The following is a 25,556-nucleotide window of genomic DNA, read 5'->3' on the forward strand; positions in this document are numbered from 1 at the left end:
ATGCTCAGTCCAAGTTTCAACTCTGTATGGCTATCACGTGAATTTGAGAGCACCATTAGCGAAGTCATGTTTTTGCTGTGTGTTACAAAAAATGATCAGCAGAATTTAGAGTCACCTTATGCCATAAGGTTTTGGGTTGAACTTGGGGAATTCGTGAGTGTGACCTTCAAAAAGTTGAAACAGGTCTATGGGGAACGTTCCTTATCAAGAGCACAAGTTTTTCCCTGGCACAAATCATTTTTGGGATGCCAAAAACACGCTGCAGATAGACCTCGCTCAGAGGGATTTTCAAAGATCAAAACACTGCTGATTTGCGTTTTTTGACAGTACAGGCACTGCACATAAGGAATTTGTTCCTCCAGGGAAACCTGTCAACTGAGTGTTTTACAAAGACGTCCTTCAAAGACTGAAGAAAAGGGTGAATTGAGTGAGATCAGACATTTCACACAAGTGGATTCCGCATCGTGATAACACCCTATGTCATATAGTCACTTTCATCACAGAATTTTAGACCTCAAATACGTTTCCCTTGTTCTGTAGCGCCCCCCCCCCCCCCCCCCCCCCTCCACCCATTCACAATTCAACTGATCTAAGTCCTTGTGAAACATGGACAGTAAATGGTTTGGACAAGAAGAGAATAGAAGTTTTCGAAATATGGTGCTACAGAAGAATGCTGAAGATTAGATGAGTGGATCACATAACTAATGAGGAGGTATTGAATAGAATTGGGGAGAAGAGGAGTTTGTGGCACAACTTGACAAGAGGAAGGGACCAGCTGGTAGGACATGTTCTGAGGCATCAGGGGATCATAAATTTAGCATTGGAGGGCAGCGTGGAGGGTAAAAAACGTAGAGGGAGACCAAGAGATGAATACACTAAGCAGATTCAGAAGGATGTAGGTTGCAGTAAGTACTGGGAGATGATGAAGCTTGCACAGGATAGAGTAGCATGGAGAGCTGCATCAAACCAGTTTCAGGACTGAAGACCACGACCACAACAACAACAACAACAACAACAACAAGTCCTTGTGACATTTTTCTTTCCCAGAAATTGAAAAGTATCTTAAAAAGACGCTGTTTTGGGACTCTGGAGGACATTTAAAAAAGTGGAAGAGAATGTTAAAGGCCCTACCACTCATAGCCTCTAAGAGCTGTTATCAAGACGAGTGTATAGCTACCAAAGGAAACGACTTTGAAGGGGACAATACTGTTGTTTGAAATAAACACAAACTATGGCAGATAAAAAAACCAGTGTCATTACTTTTCTCATAACATAAGAACCATAACACTTCCATCGTGTGCTGTGACCCCGAGTGACTCAAGACTGGTTAGGACAGAGGCAACCACCCCAAGTGAGTGCAGAGCGCGGAGTGGTGCACGTGAGAGAAGGAGCTACATTGGTAAAATTCAGTGTGACGATACCTAGCCATCTGCTAGGACAACTGACGTGCATGGCACGAAACTGACTAACCAGGCAGTTCACATTCAGGTTGACAATTCAACACTGAACGGGAGAGAAAATATTATAAAATGATAGTGATGGGCATATGCTACTTAGTGGCCATACATTTAGCAAAGTTCCAGTAGTATGCCATAATCAGAGGTTAATAAGGCCACTAAAACCATTCATTAAAAGTGCAGAATTCTGTTGGAAGAGAATTCTTAAAAGTGAGCAGAATAGGTACTAACTGAACCATAAGTTTTTTTGTTATAGGCGATTAGCATATGCACACTTAGCAAAATTCCAGTAATGTGCCATAATCAGGAATTAATAAGACTGTTGGAAGTACGTATGCAGTATGTAATTATGAGAAACTAGAAAAAGGAACAGGTGAAGTCAGACTCAGCTTCACAAAAGAAAAATTATTCAACAGTTGTGCGTGCTTAAGCGAAGTGTGGTATTTAAAGCATACAACAGAGAATTTCAATTTCCTCCAGAACATTTAGAACAGGACCCTCAGGCTGAAGATGTAAAATACTGCAATCTATGTTTATATCTGAGATGGAATGACAATTATTCAAGTGACCTGTCAGAACTTATTTTCAATTGCTGAGATCTTGGTGCTCTCAGAACGTTATATTAAATGAGTGGCTGGTCTGGCCTATGTAGACTGACGGACAATCATTGTACGGAATCCAATTGATACACGACTGAGCACAGTGACTATGTTCTCTAGTTTTGCAGTATGCAATTTTACTGGAGGCATAGAAGGCGGATACAATCCCCACTTTCCTACACCTTTTACCAATTTATCTCAACCTCCGGTTGATTTAAAAAAATACACCAAGTTAAATAAAAATATTTTAATATATACATCTTACAACTACATCTTTGCACTATTTTTCTACATAGTCTCCATAGCAATTGAGGCACTTATCGTATCTCTTCACAAGCTTTGAAATTCCTTCTGCATAAAAATCACCCGCTTGTGCCTGGAGCCAGCCTGTGACCGCATCTTTGAGCTCTTCGTCGTCATCAAACCGCTGTGACCCGAGCCATTTCTTCAAATGCATGAAGAGGTGATAATCACTTGGCGCCAGGTCTGGGCTGTAAGGTGGATGGTTGATAACGTCCCACTTGAAGGACTCAAGAAGGGCCGTTGTTCTGCGAGCAGAGTGAGGACGGGCGTTATCGTGCAAAAAAACGATACCGGAAGTCAGCATACCACGGCGTTTGTTCTGTATAGCCCGTCGTAACTTTTTTATTGTTTCACAGTACACGTCTTGATTAATGGTCGTACCACGTTCCATGAATTCAACCAACAACACCCCTTTGGCATCCCAAAACACCGTTGCCATCAGTTTTCTGGCAGAAAAATCTTGCGAGGCTTTTCTTGGTTTGGTAGACGAATTTGAATGTGCCCACATCTTTGATTGTTCTTTTGTCTCAGGGTTCACGTACTTAATCCAGGTTTCGTCACCGGTCACGATTCTGTTTAACAATGGTTCTCCTTCGTCCTCATAACGTGACAGAAAGTCTAATGCAGAGGCCATTCTTTGAGTTTTGTGGTGGTCGGTAAGAATTTTGGGCACCCATCGTGCACAGAACTTACGGTAACCCAATCTTGCTGTCACTATCTCGTACAAGAGAGTCTTAGAAATCTGTGGAAAACCAGTAGACAACTCCGACATTGAGAAACGTCGATTTTCACGAACTTTTGCATCAACTGTCTGAACGAGTTCGTCAGTCACCAATGATGGTCTACCACTCCTCTCTTCATCATGAACGTTTTCTCGTCCACTTTTAAATAAACGTACCCATTCACGGACAACTCCTTCACTCATAACTCTTGGTCCGTACACGGCACAAAGCTCACGATGAATAGCTGCTGCAGAATATCCTTTGGCTGTAAAAAACCTTATGACAGCACGCACTTCACATTTGGCGAGGTTTTCTATTGCAGCACACATTTCAAACTGCCACAAAAACTAAACTAGCGCAGGTACGACGTTCACTCGACCACGGCTTGATGCCGACTGACCTGTTGAGTGCGTGAACGCACAGATGGCGTCGCTACTCCCCCCACAACCCGCACTGTGACCAATCGGAGGTTACTTTCTGAACCGCCCTCGTACATAGGTGACCCTACAACAATTATTATTATTTTTTTTAAGTTGTCTTTGTCTTTAGGTGACTGAGTAATCTATTAATGGTTGCTAGGTGCAACTTTCAATTTCATTTGCTGAATAAGTACATCTGGAACATTTGGCTGAAAAACATTTGCACACGGTAAGAATTTAGTTTCATCCAGTTCACGCTGGTAATTTTGTTCCCAGAGTGGGACTCTATTAGCGTAGTGAAGCGTTGTTCAGAGAGCAGCGATTTTATGCTACTTTGGATGATTTGAAGAGCAATGAATAATATAACTAGTTACTGTTTGTTTCCTGAATATATTCACTATAGAATTTTATCCTGTAACAAATAAGTAGTGAAGAAGTGTTTTACTACATACATCTATATGGAGAGCCTTGTATATTCGGGTATCTCAATTGCAGTTTTTGCAGATTCTTTTACTTAGGAGACATGAGCTGCTTCCAAATTTTTTACTTGTAAAACAATTATCTGTAGTTTTGTCACCTCAAGGTAATGTGTCACAGAACAGAAAATGTATAAAATTCTTATTGCATGTAACAGATACAATACATCATTTGCATTCAGCAGTATCATGCATCATAAAAGTAATGGGTTTTGTCTGTGGTGTATTATCGTAACTGCTTCTTTTACATATGAGACAATTGTAGTAAGTCTCTCTGATAATGCCATTCTGCAACTAAAATTAGAATAAGATAGTGGACGATATCTTCAAGTTAAAGATCACAGGACAGAAACAGGAGAATAAACTGCTCCAGGGAAAATGAAACATGAAATACTGAGTCAGTTAACCCAGACACTTGATGGCCATCAACAGGTTGGATCTATAAGAACTCAAGATTCCCCTGGGGATAGGAATTCCTTTGGCATTTCAGTATTGTATAAGCCCTTTTCTTAGCTAGTCTCTGAGTCTACTTAGAATACTGCTTTTTGGATGAGGTGTGCCTTCCTTAAAAGGTCCCATGCAGCTTGGAAAGAAACTGATTGTCTCCCTCTTCAAGTTGATGGTAATCTTTGACTAATATTATGTCATCAACCTGGAATACAGGTATATTTGCTTTTTTATTATTTTTTTGTATTCTAATTCCTGCTTGCTTTTGAAAATTCCCCTTCACCATATTCCATTGGTCTTCTACTGTATTTTGCACTGAAGGTTGACACTTCGAACAACTATAATAGTGGTTCATCAATGAATGTTTTATTCATAAATTCTACTGGTGATAAACATGTAGATATATGAGGTAGTTCATTCAATATAGTTTGGAACTCAGGAATCAACTGAGCCCATGTGGTATGTTTGTTACGATAATATGTTCTACATAGAAGTCCAACCTCCTCCATTACGCGTTCACGAAGGTTGGATTGCGAGTGATTTTTGAAACAGCTATGTTTTATATTTTCCCACATTAAAAATTCTTTAAAATTATTGCTTGTGAATTGCTATCCATCATCCTTGAGAAGTCTGTGAGGCTTACCTACATCTTTACAATATTCTCTTAAACATTTTATTACTGTATCTGAGTTCGCTTGTTTGATAGGATAAAGTTTAATGAAATTCAACCAGCATTAGTAAAAATATGTAAGTGAGCCCTCCTTGACCTGTAGGTACGTGTCCAAAAAAACCAGCAGTGATTTAATCACGTAACATTTTTGGTATTATTGGATATAATTAATACTGTAACTTGCTATTATCACCTTTTACGTTTCTGGAATATTTCACCATATCAAAGTAGCTTACATCTTCTGTTCTTAAAGTAGTAAAATTTATTCCTGTGTCTTATACAGTTACAAACATAGAAACATTCCAATCCTTTTTATGGATAAACCATATTAGATCTTCTTCCAACTTCATGAAATACACAATTTCCAACTGGATACCTTATTATTTTATCTCGGCTGGTAACAACAAGCCTGTTCATATTGCTGAAATTTTAAGCTAAAATACTCATCTGTTTTTATTTCCTGTTTATTTATTGGCGCAATTTGAGGTTAAAGAATTTATTGCAGAAATGACACCAGGATCTTCATTAGGTCTCATTTCATTCATATCTAAAGATAATCTTGACAACTCGCCAGGAACATGGTTCTGAAAGCCTTTTATGTAATTAAATTCTATTTGGAATTCCAGTACAAACAAAGCTAACGTCACTGAGTGGTTGTGCAGTAATCTACCTTGCATCCATCAGGAATGCTAATGCTTGACGGTCAATGTAAACCATTATTTTCAGTCCCCAAACAACCATATGTGAATACTCCAAACAATAGCCAGTAACTGCTTTTCCCTGGCTGTGTAATTAAACTCATACTTGTTTAGGCTTCTACTTGTGAAAGCAATAGTTTTGCACTCACCAATTTCAGAATTCCATTTCCCATGAAACAATTCCGAAGTGACACCACATTCTGATGCATCTGCTGCTAATTTAAATGGCTCCTACATCACAGGATCGTTCAACAAAGTTGCACATTCTTAAATCATCTGATGACCCATACCCATTTAGATCTTTATTTTTAATAATGATAACAGCCTAGGAGCTTTCATTATCTGACCCCTGCACATATCATTGATAGCCCAAGGAAAGAGTGTAATTGTTTCATATACTGGGATTCCCCTACAACATATCCTACGAGCTTTAATTCCTTCCTGCCAAAATAAGATTTGGACAGTTTAATGGTAACATCATTCTCATTAAACCCCTGCAGAGTTTCTGTTAACATGGTACAATGCACTTTCCATGTTTTGGACACAATTAAAACCCCTTCTATGTACATAATCAGTTCTTGTAATAAAGCTTCATCTAAACCCTGAATAAATACTGAAACTGAATATTTAAGCCAAAAGGCAACACTTTGGATTGATATACGACTTTATGTCAGACAAGAAAGCTGTATAATGTTTGGAATCATCATTTAGCCTTAGCTGCCAATATCCATCTGCCAAATCCATTTAAGTGAAATATCTAGTTTGTTCAAACCTAGCTAGCAATTCATCTACACATAGGGCTATCTCCCTCAGTTTTGATATGTTTGTTAAGAGCATGTGTGTCTAGGATCAGGTGCACTGTAGCTTTCTTAACCACCACCAACGAATTGTTGTAAACACTTAAACTATGTTCAATGACCTGATTGTCAATCATTTTATTTATTTCATTTTGTATTGCAGATCAGAGTCTGGGGAAAAAAATGGATTTTCATCTTTTATTTTAAATGGACAAATGTTATTTCCTGTCTGAGAATACTGATTTATACTTCTAAAGAATATCATAGCATACTTTCTTTCCATTCTTGAAGTTAGGTTGTGTGGAGCTACTCTGCAGAGCAAACTAGACCATATGAATTCTTCACCTTTTGCAGTTGGGCAAGTGCTGAATTGCAGCACTGAACTATTCAAGCTGCTAAAGGACGTAAAAACTTCTGCGATAACTCTTCTTCATTGTAACTACAAAGTCATAAGTCTTACTATATATCTGATCATTACAGCTCGTAAATCACTTACAGATTCTTCTTTGCTCACCAACTGCACAACGGCAACTAGGCATCTACTGTTTACCACTATAGTGTGCTCATCCATTGCTAGACGCATTTTAAAAGGTACTACCACTCAATTAACACCAGTTTTTCAAGACAATAATTCAGTCTCAAAATCTAACATAATGTTGTATTTCAATAACCAATCCACATCAAATTGAACTAGTAAATTAACATTAGGTTCTATTAGTAAAGATGGCATAAAATGAAAATGGCCTACACTTATCAGTAGACATGTTTCTTGTTTGATTAACTTGCCTTTACTTCCAGTAATCCCCACAATATATACACTGGTAACAGGTAGCATGGACACACATCTTTATTTTTTATTGTTTATAATATATCATGGGAGATCAGTGTAATTCAGTACTAGAATCTATATAAATATCCACTTTTCTACCATATAACCCCCCCCCCCCCCCCCCGATTATTATAAGATTTTGTATGACTTACTTCTTCTTCCTCATCCTAACCCAACAACCACTCTTACATAGATATCTTATTATGCATCAAAGCAACACACACTTTAATTACTCTGTTATCTGACACAGATATATGATAGGTATTGCATTATCAATACCATTGTTGACTGTGTTTCATATGTTTGGTACAAACACTTGTGACTGTATACTATTCATTCCCCAATATTTTAACTGATTATTGTCTCGATTATGAACGTGACATAAATTAGATTCTCTTCACCGTAAAAATTGATTGGAAAAATGCTTACCCTCACAAGGGTTCAGTTAATTTATAAATTACCACATCACTGGTCTTCAACTCTGAGAAGTCTGTGAACTCCCAACTTTGATATCTGGAGAAGAATTCAACTTCTACCAAAACCAGGTCTCATCAACTCTGATTTGTAGGAAGGCTTTTATTATGCCTTTAATTACAAACATTATCTGAAGTTAACCAACTAGGTGCATCTCATTTTTAAAAAACTCCACACTTCTGAAGAAAAAACAAGAATATCAATCCATCATATTTACATTATTATTCTAATTTTCTGGTCAATGGTATTGCTTGACATCGTGGTTTGTGCAGAAGATTCTTTGCCACTTTGACTACTTTCAATGTCATGATGCCAATTGCAGCTTTAATGTTGTTGGGACAGAACAGAGCTCATGTGGAATACATCACACAAAAATAATAAAACATAAAACACAAGACTTGTTCCTTAATAAATCCTCTTACATAATACTTAAACTTTTCACCTATGGGTAGTTTTTCCATGTAAACAAATGAACAGAACTTCTGCTAATAAAGGTTGTCCATTTATATTCAAAAATGGTACAAGATTTCACCCTCAATCAACGAAATGATTTAATTAGAAAAACCTTGGCTACAAAACATCTGAGAAATCTTGTACCACCGCACCCTCCATGTTATTATTGCCTTGGTTTTCTCCCTGGGTATTTTCATTGCATTATTTAAAGTGTCTGCCCTTCCATGAAGGCCAGTAAATCACTTACAGTTGTCCACCCCCTGTATCAAATTTCCTTTATAACACTGTGTGGTAATCTTTGTACCAACGATTACACGGATCAATTCTTAGATTGGGTTATCTACATATTTAGATCGAATTAAATGACATTCAGTGTATTTTTTATAACTTCCCCAAGAACTATTGTAATATTTTGGATCTAATAATTCTACAATAAACTTTTGTTGTGTGCTGGACAAGCAGTATTTCCTCTCGAAATTTATCTGATACTCATCCCACAATTTAAAATCTTCTGAATGAGCAGTTCCCCATTCTGTGGCATACCCACCAAATAACTATGTGTAAAATATATTTTTCTATGAACTTCCCAATTACTTGTACAATATCCCAGGGCTCAAGCATGTGCTAGTTTGTAGTTTGCAACATTCTATCATTTGTTATAATAAAGCTGAGCCAACCAGCTGACGGTTCCGTGACCTTTCAATTGTCAAGGTGAAAATATGTACAATAAAGCAGGTTAGAGCATTTTGCCTGTGGGAGAAACAAATTTACTCTGTGACATACAGTATCTCTAGGGTGAACGGATCACTTGGGCAAAAAATTAGCAATCAATGGGGTCTCTGTTATGAGAGATGCTAGTGTGAATAGGTATACGATTCTGATACTAATAACTGTCTATTAGTAGATGCCATTTGTAAAATAGATTAGAACTGAATTATTTGATGAGCAAAGAAAGAGATCAACAAGCCATTGGTGTAAGTTTCGGCAAGAATATACTGCTATGTTAAAAGGTAATTCTGCCAGTTTTAATTATTTCCAGAAATTGAATTTGTGGAAAGCGTATTTGTGCCAAGCTTCTATATAGGAACTTCAGACATTTGGTTAGTGATGTCTGGTGGTGAATCTGCAAGCACAGTCAAGGAAATTTGGGAAGTATTTTCCTGCAATTAAGAGAAATCTGATTTAAGGCTACACACCATAAAACCAAATAGCACTGAATCAGTATCTGAGTATTCTATATATATGTTCCTAGTTATGAACAGTAAATTCACAGGCAACCGGAGATCATCGGCAGCTGCTTCTGTACCACAAGATCGACGAGTTTCCATAACTGCAGTTTTACTAATAACGGCAGAGCACAATTTTATTTCAGTACAGTCCCTTTTTCCCCCCCAAGGTAAGTCTTTCCACTCCCGGGATTGGAATGACTCCTTACCCTCTCCCTCAAAACCCACATCCTTTCGTCTTTCCCTCTCCTTCCCTCTTTCCTGATGAAGCAACCGTGGGTTGCGAAAGCTTGAATTTTGTGTGTGTGTTTGTTATTGTCTCTATCAACGTACCAACGCTTTCGTTTGGTAAGTTACAGAATCTTTGTTTTTAGATATATTTTTCCCACGTGGAATGTTTCCCTCTATTATATTCATACATTATGTACGTACATACATACATACATTCCATGTGGGAAAAATATATCTAAAAACAAAGATGATGTGACTTACCAAACGAAGCGCTGGCAGGTCGATAGACATACAAACTAACACACAAAATTCTAGCTTTCGCAACCAATGGTTGCCTCGTCAGGAAAGAGGGAAGGAGAAGGAAAGACAAAAGGATATGGGTTTTAAGGGAGAGGGTGAGGAGTCATTCCAATCCCGGGAGCGGAAAGACTTACTTACCTTAGGGGGAAAAAAGGACGGGTATACACTCGTACACACACACATATCCATCCACACATATACAGACACAAGCAGACATATTTAAAGACAAAGAGTTTGGGCAGAGATGTCAGTCGAGGCATCAGTGCAGAGGCAAAGATCTTGTTGAATGACAGGTGAGGTATGAGTGGTGGCAACTTGAAATTAGCGGAGATTGAGGCCTGGTGGGTAAAGGGAAGAGAGGATATGTTGAAGAGAAGGTTCCCATCTCCGGAGTTCGGATAGGTTGGTGTTAGTGGGAAGTATCCAGATAACCCGGACGGTGTAACTCTGTGCCAAGATGTGCTGGCCGTGCACCAAGGCATGTTTAGCCACAGGGTGATCCTCATTACCAACAAACACTGTCTGCCTGTGTCCATTCATGCGAATGGACAGTTTGTTGCTGGTCATTCCCACATAGAAGGCTTCACAGTGTAGGCAGGTCAGTTGGTAAATCACGTGGGTGCTTTCACACATGGCTCTGCCTTTGATCGTGTACACCTTCCGGGTTACAGGACTGGAGTAGGTGGTGGTGGGAGGGTGCATGGGACAGGTTTTACACCGGGGGCGGTTACAAGGGTAGGAGCCAGAGGGTAGGGAAGGTGGTTTGGGGATTTCATAGGGATGAATGAACTAACAGGTTACGAAGGTTAGGTGGACGGCGGAAAGACACTCTTGGTGGAGAGGGGGGATTTCATAAAGGATGGATCTCATTTCAGGGCAGGATTTGAGGAAGTCGTATCCCTGCTGGAGAGCCACATTCAGAGTCTGGTCCAGTCCCGGAAAGTATCCTGTCACAAGGGGGGCACTTTTGGGGTTCATCTGTGGGAGGTTCTGGGTTTGAGGAGATGAGGAAGTGGCTCTGGTTATTTGCTTCTGTACCAGGTTGGGAGGGTAGTTGCGGGATGCGAAAGCTGTTTTCAGGTGGTTGGTGTAATGGTTCAGGGATTTCGGACTGGAGCAGATTCGTTTGCCACAAAGACCTAGGCTGTAGGGAAGGGACCGTTTGATGTGGAATGGGTGGCAGCTGTCATAATGGAGGTACTGTTGCTTGTTGGTGGGTTTGATGTGGACAGACGTGTGAAGCTGGCCATTGGACAGATGGAGGTCAACATCTAGGAAAGTGGCGTGGGATTTGGAGTAGGACCACGTGAATCTGATGGAACCAAAGGAGTTGATGTTGGAGAGGAAATTCTGGAGTTCTTCTTCACTGTGAGTCCAGATCATGAAGATGTCATCAATAAATCTGTACCAAACTTTGGGTTGGCAGGCCTGGATAACCAAGAAGGCTTCCTCTAAGCGACCCATGAATAGGTTGGCGTATGAGGGGGCCATCCTGGTACCCATGGCTGTTCCCTTTAATTGTTGATATGTCTGGCCCTCGAAAGTGAAGAAGTTGTGGGTCAGGATGAAGCTGGCTAAGGTAATGAGGAAAGAGTTTTTAGGTAAGGTGGCAGGTGATCGGCGTGAAAGGAAGTGCTCCATCGCCGCGAGACCCTGGACGTGCGGAATATTTGTGTATAAGGAAGTGGCATCAATGGTTACAAGGATGGTTTCCGGGAGTAACAGATTGGGTAAGGATTCCAGGCTCTTCAATATATCCTCTCTTCCCTTTACTCACCAGTCCTCAATCTCCGCTAATTTCAAGTTGCCGCCACTCATACCTCAACTGTCATTCAACAACATCTTTGCCTCTGCACTTCCGCCTCGACTGACATCTCTGCCCAAACTCTTTGTCTTTAAATATGTCTGCTTGTGTCTGTATATGTGTGGATGGATATGTGTATGTGTGCGAGTGTATACCCGTCCTTTTTTTCCCCCTAAGGTAAGTCTTTCCGCTCCCGGGATTGGAATGACTCCTCACCCTCTCCCTTAAAACCCACATCCTTTCGTCTTTCCCTCTACTTCCCTCTTTCCTGACGAAGCAACCGTTGGTGTCGAAAGCTAGAACTTCGTGTGTTTGTTTGTGTTAGTTTGTGTGTCTATCGACCTGCCAGCACTTCGTTTGGTGAGTCACATCATCTTTGTTTTTAGATACATACATACATACGTACATATGCAAGGTGATCCATTGATAGTGACCGGGCCAAATATCTCACGAAATAAGCATCACGTGAAAAAACTACACAGAACAAAACTCGTCTAGCTTGAAGGGGAAATCCAGATGGCGCTTTAGTTGGCCCGCTAGATGGCGCCGCCATAGGTCAAACAGGTATCAACTGCAATTTTATAAACAGGAACCCCCATTTTTAATGACATATTCATGTAGTATGTAAAAAAAATGAATGTTTTAGTTGGACCACTTTTTTCGCTTTGTGATAGATGGCGCTGTAATAGTCACAAAAGTATAAGTACGCGGTATCATGTAACATTCCGCCAGTGTGGACGGTACTTGCTTCATGATACATTACCCGTGTTAAAATGGACCGTTTACCTATTGCGGAAAAGGTTGATATCATGTTTATGTATGGCTCTTGTGACCAAAATTCCCAAGGGGCGTGGGAGGAAGGAATGGTGCTGCTGGGTATCCTGGGCGACATCATCCAAGTGTCCGGACCGTTCACTGGATAGTTACATTATTTAAGGAAACAGGAAGTGTTCAGCCACGTGTGAAACGTCAACCATGACCTGCAACAAATGATGATGCCCAAGTAGGTGTTTTAGCTGCTGTCGCAGCTAATCCACACATCAGTAGCAGACAAATTGCACGAGAATTGGGAATCTCAAAAACGTCGGTGTTGAGAATGCTACATCAACATCGATTGCACCTGTACCATATTTCTATGCACCAGGGGACGACTTTGAACATCGTTTACAGTTCTGCCACTGGGCACAAGAGAAATTACAGATGCATTTTATTTAGCGACGAAGCGTCATTCACCAACAGCGGTAACATAGACCGGCATAATATGCACTACTGGGCAACGGAAAATCCACGATGGCTGCGACAAGTGGTACATCAGCGACCTTGGCGGGTTAATGTATGGTGCGGCATTATGGGAGGAAGGATAATTGGCCCCCATTTTATCGATGGCAACCTAAATGGTGCAATGTATGCTGATTTCCCACGTAATGTTCTACTGATGTTACTACAAGATGTTTCACTGCATGACAGAATGGCGATGTACTTCCAACATGATGGATGTCCAGCACATAGCTCGCGTGCGGTTGAAGCGGTATTGAATAGCATATTTCATGACAGGTGGATTGGTCGTTGAAGCACCATACCATGGCCACCGGATCGAACGTCCCCGGATTTCTTTCTGTGGGGAAAGTTGAACAACCCCTGACAACATGCGCCAGCGCATTGTCAATGCATGTGCGAACATTACGGAAGGCGAACTACTCTCTGTTGAGAGGAATGTCGTTACACGTATTGTAAATGCATTGAGGTTGACGACACCATTTTGAGCATTTATTGCATTAATGTGGTATTTACAGGTAATCACGCTGTAACAGCATGCATTCTCTGAAATGATAAGTTCACAAAGGTACATGTATCACAATGGAACAACCGAAATAAAATGTTCAAACATACCTACGTTCTGTATTTTAATTTAAAAAACCTGCCTGTTACCAACTGTTCGTCTAAAATTGTGAGCCAAATGTTTGTGACTATTACAGCAGCATCTATCACAAGGCAATAAAAGTGGTCCAACTAAAACATTCATATTTCTTTACTTACTACACGAATATGTAATAAAAAATGGGGGTTTCCTATTTAAGAAAATGCAGTTGATATCCGTTTGACCTATGGCAGCGCCATCTAGTGGGCCAACCATAGCGCCATCTGGTTTCCCCCTTCAAGCTAGACAAGTTTCGTTCTTTGCAGTTTTTCCGTTTGACGCTTATTTCGTGAAATATTTGGCCCGGTCACGATCAATGCACCACCCTGTATACATAAACACACATGTACAAGCTAGGGTTACACTTTATTGTAATATGATCTAGAAAATACAAGAAATAAGTTGGATGTACCTGTCTGTTATGTCCGAATTTTGGAAACTGTTTTGATACATTCATGCCATTTCCTAATTGCAGTTCTATGAAATCACTCGATACCCCAGTGTTACTGACAGTCATTTTCTTATTCTCTCTGGGTATTTTTTAATGCTTTCCATAACTTCTGAATTTCCTTCTTGGGTTCTACAGCATTCTGCAAAGAATTACTTGAAGCACTAGTAGATTCAACTTTCTTTTTTACCTTTTGTTCAACTAATGCCGTAGACGCCCCTCCAATGTGATTAAAGTGTTTGGGGCACCAATGAATTACATATAACTCTAAATTCCCAGGTCGACAATTCCTCTATTTGTTGCACGTTAGCATTTACTTCTTTAAACTGTTCTTTAACCTCAATTCTGATCTAAATGGCATTATTTTTCTATTTCACTTTGTAACTTCTTAGGTAACTTTGATAAGGTCGCTTCTATATAAAAAAATGTATTACCTTTGTAGATATCTCCTCCCCTGCATTTTTAAATTTGAGAAATTTGTATTTAAGGCTCCCCCCCCCCCCTCTCCTCAAGTTGTAATACTATTAGAGAACTCATTTAAATTTTTAATTTCTCTGCTTGCGCCTTCATTAGAGCCATTAATTCTTTCATTTTCCTAGTCTGAATGAGCATATAACTCTAACAACAATGGGTAAAATTTCATTCATATTTAAATGATGACATTTGATTCCAACACAACTATTCAAACCTGGTGAAATGCAACTTTACATTTCTTCACAAAATAATTACAGTTCACCTAAGAAGGCATACTGCTAGCCGCACAGTGCTGTCTATACTTTATGCACAGGCTAAGTGACGCGCTGACAAGCTGCTTCATAGCCATTGCATTGACAGCCACTGCACTGTGAAGTGATGCTGCACAGTAGTAGTGCTGGCCAGCTGCCACAGGGACGCTGTCACAGATCACTGCTGCATCTACAGTCTTGAAATCGCCACTCGGAATTCTTCTGTCATTCGTGACATTCTTCTTCATTTATGTGCTAAAGGTTACTTAAGCATGTGGATATCTTTTGCTGTTGACTCCATTGCTATGATCAACTAGTATTCTTTTCTCAACTCCTGACATCAGTTAGCATTTCTTTGGTCTTAATGAAATTAAATTTATTTCTTCATAAATATTCGAAGTAATTTAGGCAACATCACTGTCTGTGCCCCCTTAGATCTTCTCCATTGTTCTGGGCAATATCGTACCTTCTCCCATTATTTTCATCAAAATTCTTGAATTTCTTTTTTAATTTTTTATTATTCAAGTGCTCTTCTTTTAGTATTCCTAATTTGCATCCTATCCTATAACACCAAAATGGAGTGTTGCACTGTTGTCGGGTTCCACTCCGTGTATGATCTGTCACCCGCTGCATGTGTTACAACTTAACAAATAATTTGCGATCACCATTCTTGGAGTTCATTGCTTGAGTGAACATGGTATGCAGTGCCACTAGACCATGCCATGTGACTTCTTCACCTCTTGTAGTTGGGGTGCGTGCTGAAAGGGTATTTCGATCAGTTGTATCAGCTAAGTAATGTAAATACTTTTGTGACAACTCTTCTCCTTGTTGATACGATGAGATGACTTCCTTTCTACCCACCTGCACATACACCCAACCAAGGCATGCACAGTAGCATGTTCCTCACTTAATAACTACCTGAACTTTTCAGTTTTTCACAAACATTTTTTGTCAGCCTAAGTGGTTAAAAGAGCAACATGATATTCCACAGAATCATCCTGTTACACCAACATTGGGCATTCTAGTGTTAATATGATGGAACAGTGTTATGCCCACATTCTTTGCTCAGGAAGAGAAAACTATTTGAAAACAGGCTAAGGTTAAAATTGGAAGAAATTTACAATACAAATGGGTAAAGTCTTTTACGGGTGATTAAAACAGCTGGAGTTTTATGTGGATTGAGTTTCAAAACTATATTCTGTATCGTCTCTGATAAGGCAAGTGAATCAGCGCTGATGGCTCTCTTCAGGTTGGTAAGTCTTAAACTTATAAATCAAGGTCATGAGTAAATAAGTGACAGGTGCACTTTGAGGAAACAACTGCCACAGTCTTAACATTCAAAAATTACCTAAAGGTCCTAGAATGAATTTCTTTGAGAGTCCAGCACTAGCTGCCCTCTGCGATTCCTTCCAAGCATTGCATTAAAATTAAAAATTAGGGTGGGTAAGATAGTATTGTCTGCCTGCAGCTACAAACTTACAAAATATGGAATGAGCTTCTGTGGAGAAATTTGCCTGTTGATGGCATAGAGAACAGCTACTCTGTCACCTCCTGCTGGTTTCACCTGGAAACAAAAGGCAATAATCACTAGAAAATGTAAATGTACATAGGGCAACAACAAGTTTAAATGCTCTAAAACATTACATGACATGTGGTATTTAAAAATATACGAAATACATGTTGACACTTATGTGATAGTTCCTTAACTATAGAGTATGATTTGACATTTATTTGACAGTTCATTTACGCATTGTATTTTTATGACGTATAACTAGCTAAGCTACAATAATATTCTATTTCACTGATTGGATTTTTCTGTGAATTATATCTTTAATCTGAGTACGTTTTATTGTCCACATGTACTATACTATTTCCCATGTTCCAGTCTGTCAATGATATTTTCCAGATAATATTTATGTTTAAAGTCTGTGTGTTCATTTAGTATTTCGTGTAGATAGTCTTTGGTACATATTTCCAGTTCTTCAAGCATGTTCATACTGAGTCCTTTTGGTACTCTGTGCACTATTTGTAATCCTGTTTCAATTTTATCAGCTGTGTGATATTGGTTTTTTAGATGTGAAAAGCAGCTAGATTGAATACTGTTGTTGTTTCTGATGTGTTCTTTGAATCTGATATAAAATTTTGTCCTGTTTGGCCAATAAAAATTATATCTATTGTCATAAGTGATTTTTTATACTCCTGGATTGGAGTATTCTGAGATTTTGGCCTTGTCAGAACGCAGTATTGTTACGAGATTGTTATTACTACATTATTTTGCAACAGCAACCGTTACGAAATTGTCTCGAATGAAAAACAGCCCACAGTTGCACTAAATTATGTTTATTTTAAACCTCGACCATGGCTTCTGCTTTAATAATATAGCCTTCTTTGGAAGCCCTAAAAAATGATCAAAATAACATCTAGACCAGGGATAAAATCTACACATAAACTTCGAAATTCGGTAGGTGATAACATATTACTTACATACACACTAATATATGAAAAATGTCTTAGCCCAGCGGCTGCATCAAGACCAATAAAATAACTTCAACAGACATAAGCTTGTTTCGAACATAAATAAAATTACATATGGCAGCGTGTGTCCTCCGCCACTATCACTGGTATACTGGGTGCACGGTTGTCAAATGTCCTGCACCCTGCACACCATAGGTGTAAACAAAAATTCACATTTCCTTGTAGTTGCAAGACATTTAAAATACCTTCACCGATTTCAGAAATAACCTCAGAAAAAAGTAGGCCTCTCGAAAGGAGTGTATCGGGCAGGGAAGAGTTGTGTAAACCAACACTATAGGTGACTGCCAATAAAATGTCGGTTCTACTATGTTCGTTATTGTCGGTTATTACCCACTGTGTTATGTCTATATTTTACAGGTATTGTTGGAGATATATATGAGTACATAGCGTACAAACCGCCAGTGACTGCCACAATTTTCTTCTTATTGTCCAAACTTTCTGACGTATAAACTACTTTCAAAGTGCCAAAATGTACGACAATAAATAAAATTGTCTATAAAATGCCACAATGTACTTGCGGTGAGACAGTCACAATTCCTGAAACCCGTCGCCCGTGGCCTCTGGCCTGCCAAGGAGCACCTCGGTCCTGGGTCCATGGATAAACCGTGAAAAATCACCGCATTATACTACATGAACAGAGCTGGCCTGCCGGTTGATGGGTGAGATTAGATCCAATGGCATGCCCATCAGTGGGAAATGATGGGCTTCAGATCAGCAGGCCCGATCCATTAGAGACACCGATATAACTGGCCCGTCACGGGACTCCACTTGTGTGGCCAGCTATCCGTGTGTCACAGACAGCATATTGATGAAATGAGACCACAGTGATCAATCCAAGCACCTGATAATTTGCTCAAATACTCTGAGAATCAATACTAATGAGAATAGGTACCAACCCACAGTAAAGATGATGACTGAGAGCCACAGTCAAACACATAGAAAAAACATTAACACTCTTACAACTACATTTTCGGCCATAACATTTGCCAGAAAACGAGAGCGCACACACATTCACACAATTACGACTCGTGCACACGTGACCACCGTCTACAGCTGCTGTGACAACAATATCTGAGAATCAGTTACAAACAAATCACTCCTCACACCTCCCTGCCTCTTGTCCACATCTACTAGGCTAGCAGCAAGAAGGGGATGCGGCGCTGACTGCAAGCTGAGGGGAGTGGTGGGAAGGGGAGAAGCAATAAGAATGGGAGAATAGGGAAGCAGCGCATGTTCTTAGCTGCATACAGCCAGTGAGGATGCATGACATCTCAGTAAACAAACCAATTCATCTAGTGATTTTGCCAGTTTTTTTTCTTCTTTTTCAAATTTCCCTGATTTCCCTGACACCTTTTAAATTCCCTGATTTCCAGAACTTGTGGCAACCGTGCAAATGTTTGGTCATTGTTGTTTTTGCTAAATTTGAGGCCATGGTAATTTATTCAATTGTCTGTTTGGATTACCATGGTAAATTTGATTTTGGGATGTAGGTTGTTAAGTTGTATGTAGATTTCTTGGATGTCTTTATTATTTCCATCAATCAGCTTTATGGTGTCATGTACATATCTATAATAGTAAATGATTTTATTAAGTGTTAATAACTGAGAGTTGAAAATTTTCTTCTTCTGGTGTGTTGTGAAAATTATCAGCTATCCAATGAGTATTTGTAATGCAGTTTCAATTTTCTCAGCAGTGTGATGCTGGTCTTTTATGTGTGAAAAGAAACTAGACTGATTACTGTCATTGCTTTACTAGACTGATTACTGTCATTGCTTCTGGTGTGTTTCTGTAAACAAATTCTAAAATATTTTTGTGTCAAAGTTTTAATTATCACCACAAAAATTAGAGGTGAAACCACGGTGTCAAGCCCTCCTCTATGTATTCACCCCCACCCCCCAATGGGACACAATTTTCCCAATGACTTGCTGGAGAAATTTGTTGCAGAAATCCGCACTTAGACTTTTTGTTAAACTTTTAAACTAAAAATTATCTCACTATCATTCTGGAAATGCCTGCCACACAACAGTTTATGCATCTAAGGAAAGAGAACGAAGTCATTAGGTGCTGTGTCAGCAGAATGCAGGGATGAGACAAAATCTGATAACCTAAAGAAACAGTGTCTTTGACTATGTTCTGTGCAGAATGATATAATATTGTGCCCTGCCCACAACGTAATAACGTACTATTTTCTTTTTCTATTGGAATTTTAAGATTTAAAGATATAATTCAACCACCGAGTCAATGAACTGCACTGCAAGTCAGCGAATATGCAATAATGAGAGTGGCGTATCATTGCCACCTGTATTTTGTTCTATATAGGAATGCACACTCGTCTTTTCTCTCTCTTCTTTAATCGCGCACCTTTCCAACAGCATCTTACGCTATCAGATTCCTATTTCCTTTCATTTTGTTCAAATGAACTAAACTTATATTCCTACCAGGAATTTATTTAATCATTCTATTATTATCGCCAATTGCGAGTACTAATATGGCCTTATTATGGATGTTTTATTCTTTCGCTCCAGAGTTGAGCTAAGATTATTGTAATTTCCAAGTATTTAGCCAAAATACAGCACCATTCTTTGTTATATTCTAAACTGTCAGAATTATTTACAAAATGTTAGATTTCTGTACAAATTACTTACTTACTAACTAATTTGGTGGTTAACAATTTAAGTTCAGATGCATTTTTAAAAATTTACTGATTTCTGTTCACAATTTTACTTTCTTCGCGGAAACAAGATGTGGCTTATCCTTTTACCATAAGTATAATTTGATGTCTTCATTATATGTATTTGGAGGAAATGTTTTTTAGAGTAGTCGAGATTAAATTTTAGTCTCATATTAGTTGTTTACAAGTTTCTGAAACATTTAGCTATACTCGTACACTCACTGCCGCAAATCTCTCCAAGTGCTTTAATCAGTTCTTCAGTCAATTCATCTCATCCAATAGTTTGCCATTTTCCAGTTTAGATAATGCAGTCTATACCTCAAACTGTAATATGTTGCACAGTTTACTTCTATTAAAACTCACTTTATACATGTTCAAAAACTGAAAGGTCATACACTGTCACCACCCATCATCAATATCACTAATGCAGTTTTGTTACAAAAAAGGATAAAGAAATATATAGTCCGATTACAGTTTTAGCCCATAGCTCAGGTTCTTGAAATTTCAGAATGGCAGCTGCTGTTGCCAGATGGAGTGCTACACTACCAGTCTTGTTACTTTATTTACTGACTTGGAATGTCACTCTGCACACAATGCGATGCACAAGTGTGTTACTTACGGTAACTTTATGCCAGAGATCAGGTGAGGTATCTGACAGAATACGGGGTTGTGTATCGAGTAGCTCTGCTGCATTCGTAGTGTTCACCTCAATGACTTCATTTGTACTCTCCACTTCTGTCACTTCTTTAGTAAGGTCCACAACTATTGCTTCATTTGTATGTTTCACATTTAGCACTTCATCCGGAAGGCCCACTTCTATCACTTCCTCCAGGGTAGTTGTACTTCCTAAAAAATAAAAAAGAAGCATTTAGCAATTTATTTAGTGCATGACGATCATATTAAATTCACATAAAAAGAGTTCCCAGTGGCACAGAACACCTACAACATACAGTGGTGTCAAAAAGTTGCACATAACTGGATGAGGAAACTAAAAAGACGGCAGAAAGGAAGAATGAAGTTTAAGATTCCTCTGATGACAAGGCCAATAGAGAATCAAAAGGATTAGGGAAGGACGGTTGTCATACCCACGGATAAGAAGTCAAGTTTTGACTTTATTGAACAAAATTGTACATAACAGAGTTGGGAGGGGGACGGTGAAAAACAGATGGGAAAGACAATGAAAGATGTAGGAAACTAAAACAGAGTGATGCAAAGTGTAGTTAGAGTGAAGAAATGCTAAGACAGAAGAAATTAACACAAATTCAGGCCAGGTGGGTGGCAAGAACCAAGGACATGTCATAGTGCTGGTTCCCACCTGTGGAGCTCTGAGAAACTTGGGGAAGAATCCAGATGGCACTTGTGCTGAAACAGGCACTGATGTCACAAATGTCATGTTATAGCACATTCTCTGCAACAGGACATTTCAGGTTGACAGTACATGCCCTCTGCTTATGCTCACTAATCCGAATTGATAATTTGGTGGTAATCGTGTTGATGTAGAATGCCGAACAGTGTTTACATAACAGCTGGTATATGACATGTCGTTTCACAGGTGGCTCTCCCCTTGACAGTATATGGTTTGCCAGTTACAGTACTGTTATAAGTAGTGGCAGGAGGGTGAATATGGCAAGTCTTGCAGTGGGGACGAGCGCAGGCGTAGGAGCCATAGGGAAGGAATATGGGTGCAGAAGGAGCATAGGGTCTGACAAGAATATTGCATAGATTGAGAGGGTAACAGAAAGCTATTTTACGTGTGGTGTACAAAATTTCAGACAGAATGGACCTCATTTCAGGGCATTCATGGTCCTGGTGAAGTAGCTGATTAACATGTATTCCACACCAGGATAATATTGACAAGGGAACCTCCCCATCGCACCCCCCTCAGATTTAGTTATAAGTTGGCACAATGGATAGGCCTTGAAAAACTGAACACAAAACAGGAAGAAGTTGTGTGGAACTATGAAGAAAATAAGCAAAATATACGAACTGAGTAGTCCATGCGAAAGATAGCAACATCAAGGATAATGCGAGCTCAGCAGCGGCATGGTCCCATGGTTAGCGTGAGCAGCTGCGGAACGAGAGGTCTTTGGTTCAAGTCTTCCCTCGAGTGAAAAGTTTACTTTCTTTATTTTCACAAAGTTATGATCTGTCCGTTCGTTCATTGACGTCTCTGTTCACTGCAATAAGTTTAGTGTCTGTGTTTGCGACCGGACCGCAAAACCGTGCGATTAGTAGACGAAAGGACGTGCCTCTCCAATGGGAACCAAAAACATTTGATCACAAGGTCATAGGTCAACCGATTCCTCCATAGGAAAACACGTCTGATATATTCTATACGACACTGGTGACGGCATGTGCGTCACATGACAGACAATAATTGTCTGAAAATAAAAAATTATAAACTTTTCACTCGAGGGAAAACTTGAACCAAGGACCTCTCGTTCCGCAGCTGTTCACGCTAACCACGGGACCACGGCACTCCTGAGTTCACACTCTCCTTGATGTTGCTTATCTTGCGCATGGACTACTCAGTTTGTATATTTTGCTTATTTTTTTCATAGTTCCATACAACTTCTTCCTGTTTTCTCGATTGATCTGTGTTCAGGTTTTCAAGGCCTATCCACTGTGCCAACTTATAACTAAATCTGAGGGGGGTACGATGGGGAGGTTCCCTTGTGAGTTACCAATGGTGTGGTCCGAAGTTGGTTTTTGGAGGGATCAGCAGTACCAGGATTGGATGTGATGGCCCAGGAAATCTGCTTTTTAACTAGGAGGTGGGGTAATTATGTGCAGTGAAGGCTGTGGTGAGCTTATCTGCCAACCGTGTGGTATTTCTCCCACAATAATTTGCGGTGCACTCATACAAACTATGCTCACTCTACCGGCCTACATAATGAGGACACTTTCCAGTCAATCTTTCAGTCTCACTCAAAAGATGGCTTAATGAAACATTAGCAGCAGACATAGTTCCATTATAGCTAAAGTCCCACAACTTACTGGGTCAATGACATGATCCTTTGGCTTGCAGCATACACTTTCAGAAACTGAGCATGTTTTCCACCCTCCCTTATTAACAGTCATCGGGAACAAAAAATATTATCCATGCTTCCCTTCGTTCTCTCAATAGATGGGCCACTTTCAGGCTGACATTTGTGGAACCTATCCCTTCTTTCTCACCTTGCACAACCTGTCCATATTTTCTCCCTGAAGAAGGAACTGTCAGTTCCAGAAGCTAGAATAGTTTTTCAACTTTTGTATGCATCTGTCAGAAGTCCACCCCGATAGCTGAGTGGTCAGTGCAACGGACTGCCGTGCCAAGGGGTCTGGGTTTGATTCCCGGCTGGGTCGGAGATTTTCTCCACCCAGGGACTGGGTGTTGTGTTGTCCTAATCATCATCGCCAAAGTGACGTCAACTTAAAAGGCTTGCACAAGGCAATCAGCTTACCCAATAGGAGGCCCTAGCCACATGACATTTCATGGTCTCGCGGTAGCTTCCCGAGCATGGGGTCCCGTGTTCGAATCCTGACGGGGTCAGCGTTAATCTGTACTGAGCTCAGATGACAAATAAGGGGTATGACATTCCATACTGCTACAACTCTAAGCCAAGTGCATCAGTCATAGGAGCTGGCAAGCAGTGGCAAGCGAGTCTCTTAGCAACTCGTGACAAGGTGTTTTCAGTGTGAGAACAAGCTGGAAAATGTGCTGCCAGGAAAAAAAAAAAAAAACCTAACATCCACTGAATCTATGTAGCTCATGGTAGCATTGGTAACAAGTGGTCAATTATGTTCTTGTTTGATAAATAATGTCATAGAGACCTTAAAAACAGGGTGCAGCTATTAGTTGAAAAATGTCAGAAATAGAATGGCTGCAGTCAAAATTACCACTAATGGGTAAAAGAGGTGATCATTCTGTGTATCCAGTAGCACAACATACCACAATTTCAGGCACTGGGCTTGACAAATGCAATCCTTTACTGCCAATTCTCCTTAGAGAGTAACAGGTACAGCAAAAAGAGAAATTGCTAATGAGTGGGTCCAGCACATGAAATATAGAGATAGCTCACACTGCATTGTACTAAACTGACTAATCATACATCACTCAACAATAATACATGAATGACTAATTAGTATAATATACTGAATTGTGATTCCAAGTCAGGTAGCCTAATTTTAGAGATGTTCACTCAACTATCACATATAATGTTCAAAATTCATGTACATATTTGATAAACAGCCAATGGAAGACATAAAACCTTTTAGCCCAGCAAATGAAGCAATGAACAAATCAGTTCAGCAAAAGTTGTGGTTGACCTGACATGTGGAAATCTGCAACAAATAGGCTCCCGTTACAGTTTAACCTTCTGATGAAGTTGCGTAGACAGAAGCACATGCGAAATTTAACAGCAGTTTGAGTTCTCTTTGAGTTCCCCTTACTGAACTTCAGAGGGTCAGTAAATGCTAACACAGTCATGCACAAGGCTTTGTAAAAGTTATGCCGTGTATATCCTTGCTTTTTTGTAGTTTATGAATCATACATAGGCCTATACATGATATGAATCAAAATACAATGTGACTTTTCCCTAGAGTTTTAGCTTTTGTAACAAAAAGTGCGCTAGGGCTACATATGACAAAGTATGTTTAACACTGCAGAAATATTAACATCACGCTAGAGGTGCATCAGTCACCACAACTTTTAATTCGCGTTCACAATCGTTCGCTTCGCCAGTTAGAACAAAATTTTCGCCTTTGAACTTAACCTAGACCCCAGACTATACTACAGAAAAGTCTAATACTAGAAAATATAGAAATAGCAGAAGTAGGCCTAGGTGGTTCAAATGGCTCTGAGCACTATGGGACTTAACATCTATGGTCATCAGTCCCCTAGAACTTAGAACTACTTAAACCTAACTAACCTAAGGACAGCACACAACACCCAGCCATCACGAGGCAGAGAAAATCCCTGACCCCGCCGGGAATCGAACCCGGGAACCCGGGCGTGGGAAGCGAGAACGCTACCGCACGACCACGAGATGCGGGCAGGCCTAGGTGTAGAAATTTACTTAATATAAATGAGTTCACTATATACAATAAAAGATTCGTTTGCATTGTAATTCAAACACTGTCTGCTCAGCACTCCATCTGCAATTACCTGCTCCTGCAGATGTACTAGTCACAGTAGCTGAAGAATTCTTACCAGACAATGTGTGATCCGACTCTGATGCCAGTTGCTGAGTACTACTCACATAATGCTGTGGTTTCCGCTTAAAATATGTCTGCTGTTTCGGTTGCTGGCTGCAAAACAGGTAGATCATGAGTTGTTTTCAAATCGTCGGCGGGGATGAATCATTTTAATA

General features: G+C 39.7%; 1 protein-coding gene across 1 annotated transcript in view; it reads right to left on the reverse strand.

The window, feature by feature from the left end:
• The window catches only part of LOC124551027 (nuclear RNA export factor 1-like), a 161,228-nt gene that overhangs the window by 135,283 nt on the left and 389 nt on the right, over positions 1 to 25,556 (reverse strand). Inside the window, exons 2-4 of the mRNA XM_047125875.1 lie at positions 25,397 to 25,494; positions 20,822 to 21,048; positions 16,477 to 16,560 (exon numbers count right to left, since the gene is read on the reverse strand). Of these exons, the coding sequence (XP_046981831.1) occupies positions 16,477 to 16,560; positions 20,822 to 21,048; positions 25,397 to 25,494 (409 nt within the window). The remainder of the gene's footprint in view (positions 1 to 16,476; positions 16,561 to 20,821; positions 21,049 to 25,396; positions 25,495 to 25,556) is intronic.

The sequence above is a fragment of the Schistocerca americana genome, chromosome 9 (assembly GCF_021461395.2).
Source record: "Schistocerca americana isolate TAMUIC-IGC-003095 chromosome 9, iqSchAmer2.1, whole genome shotgun sequence".
Lineage (NCBI taxonomy): Eukaryota > Metazoa > Arthropoda > Insecta > Orthoptera > Acrididae > Schistocerca > Schistocerca americana.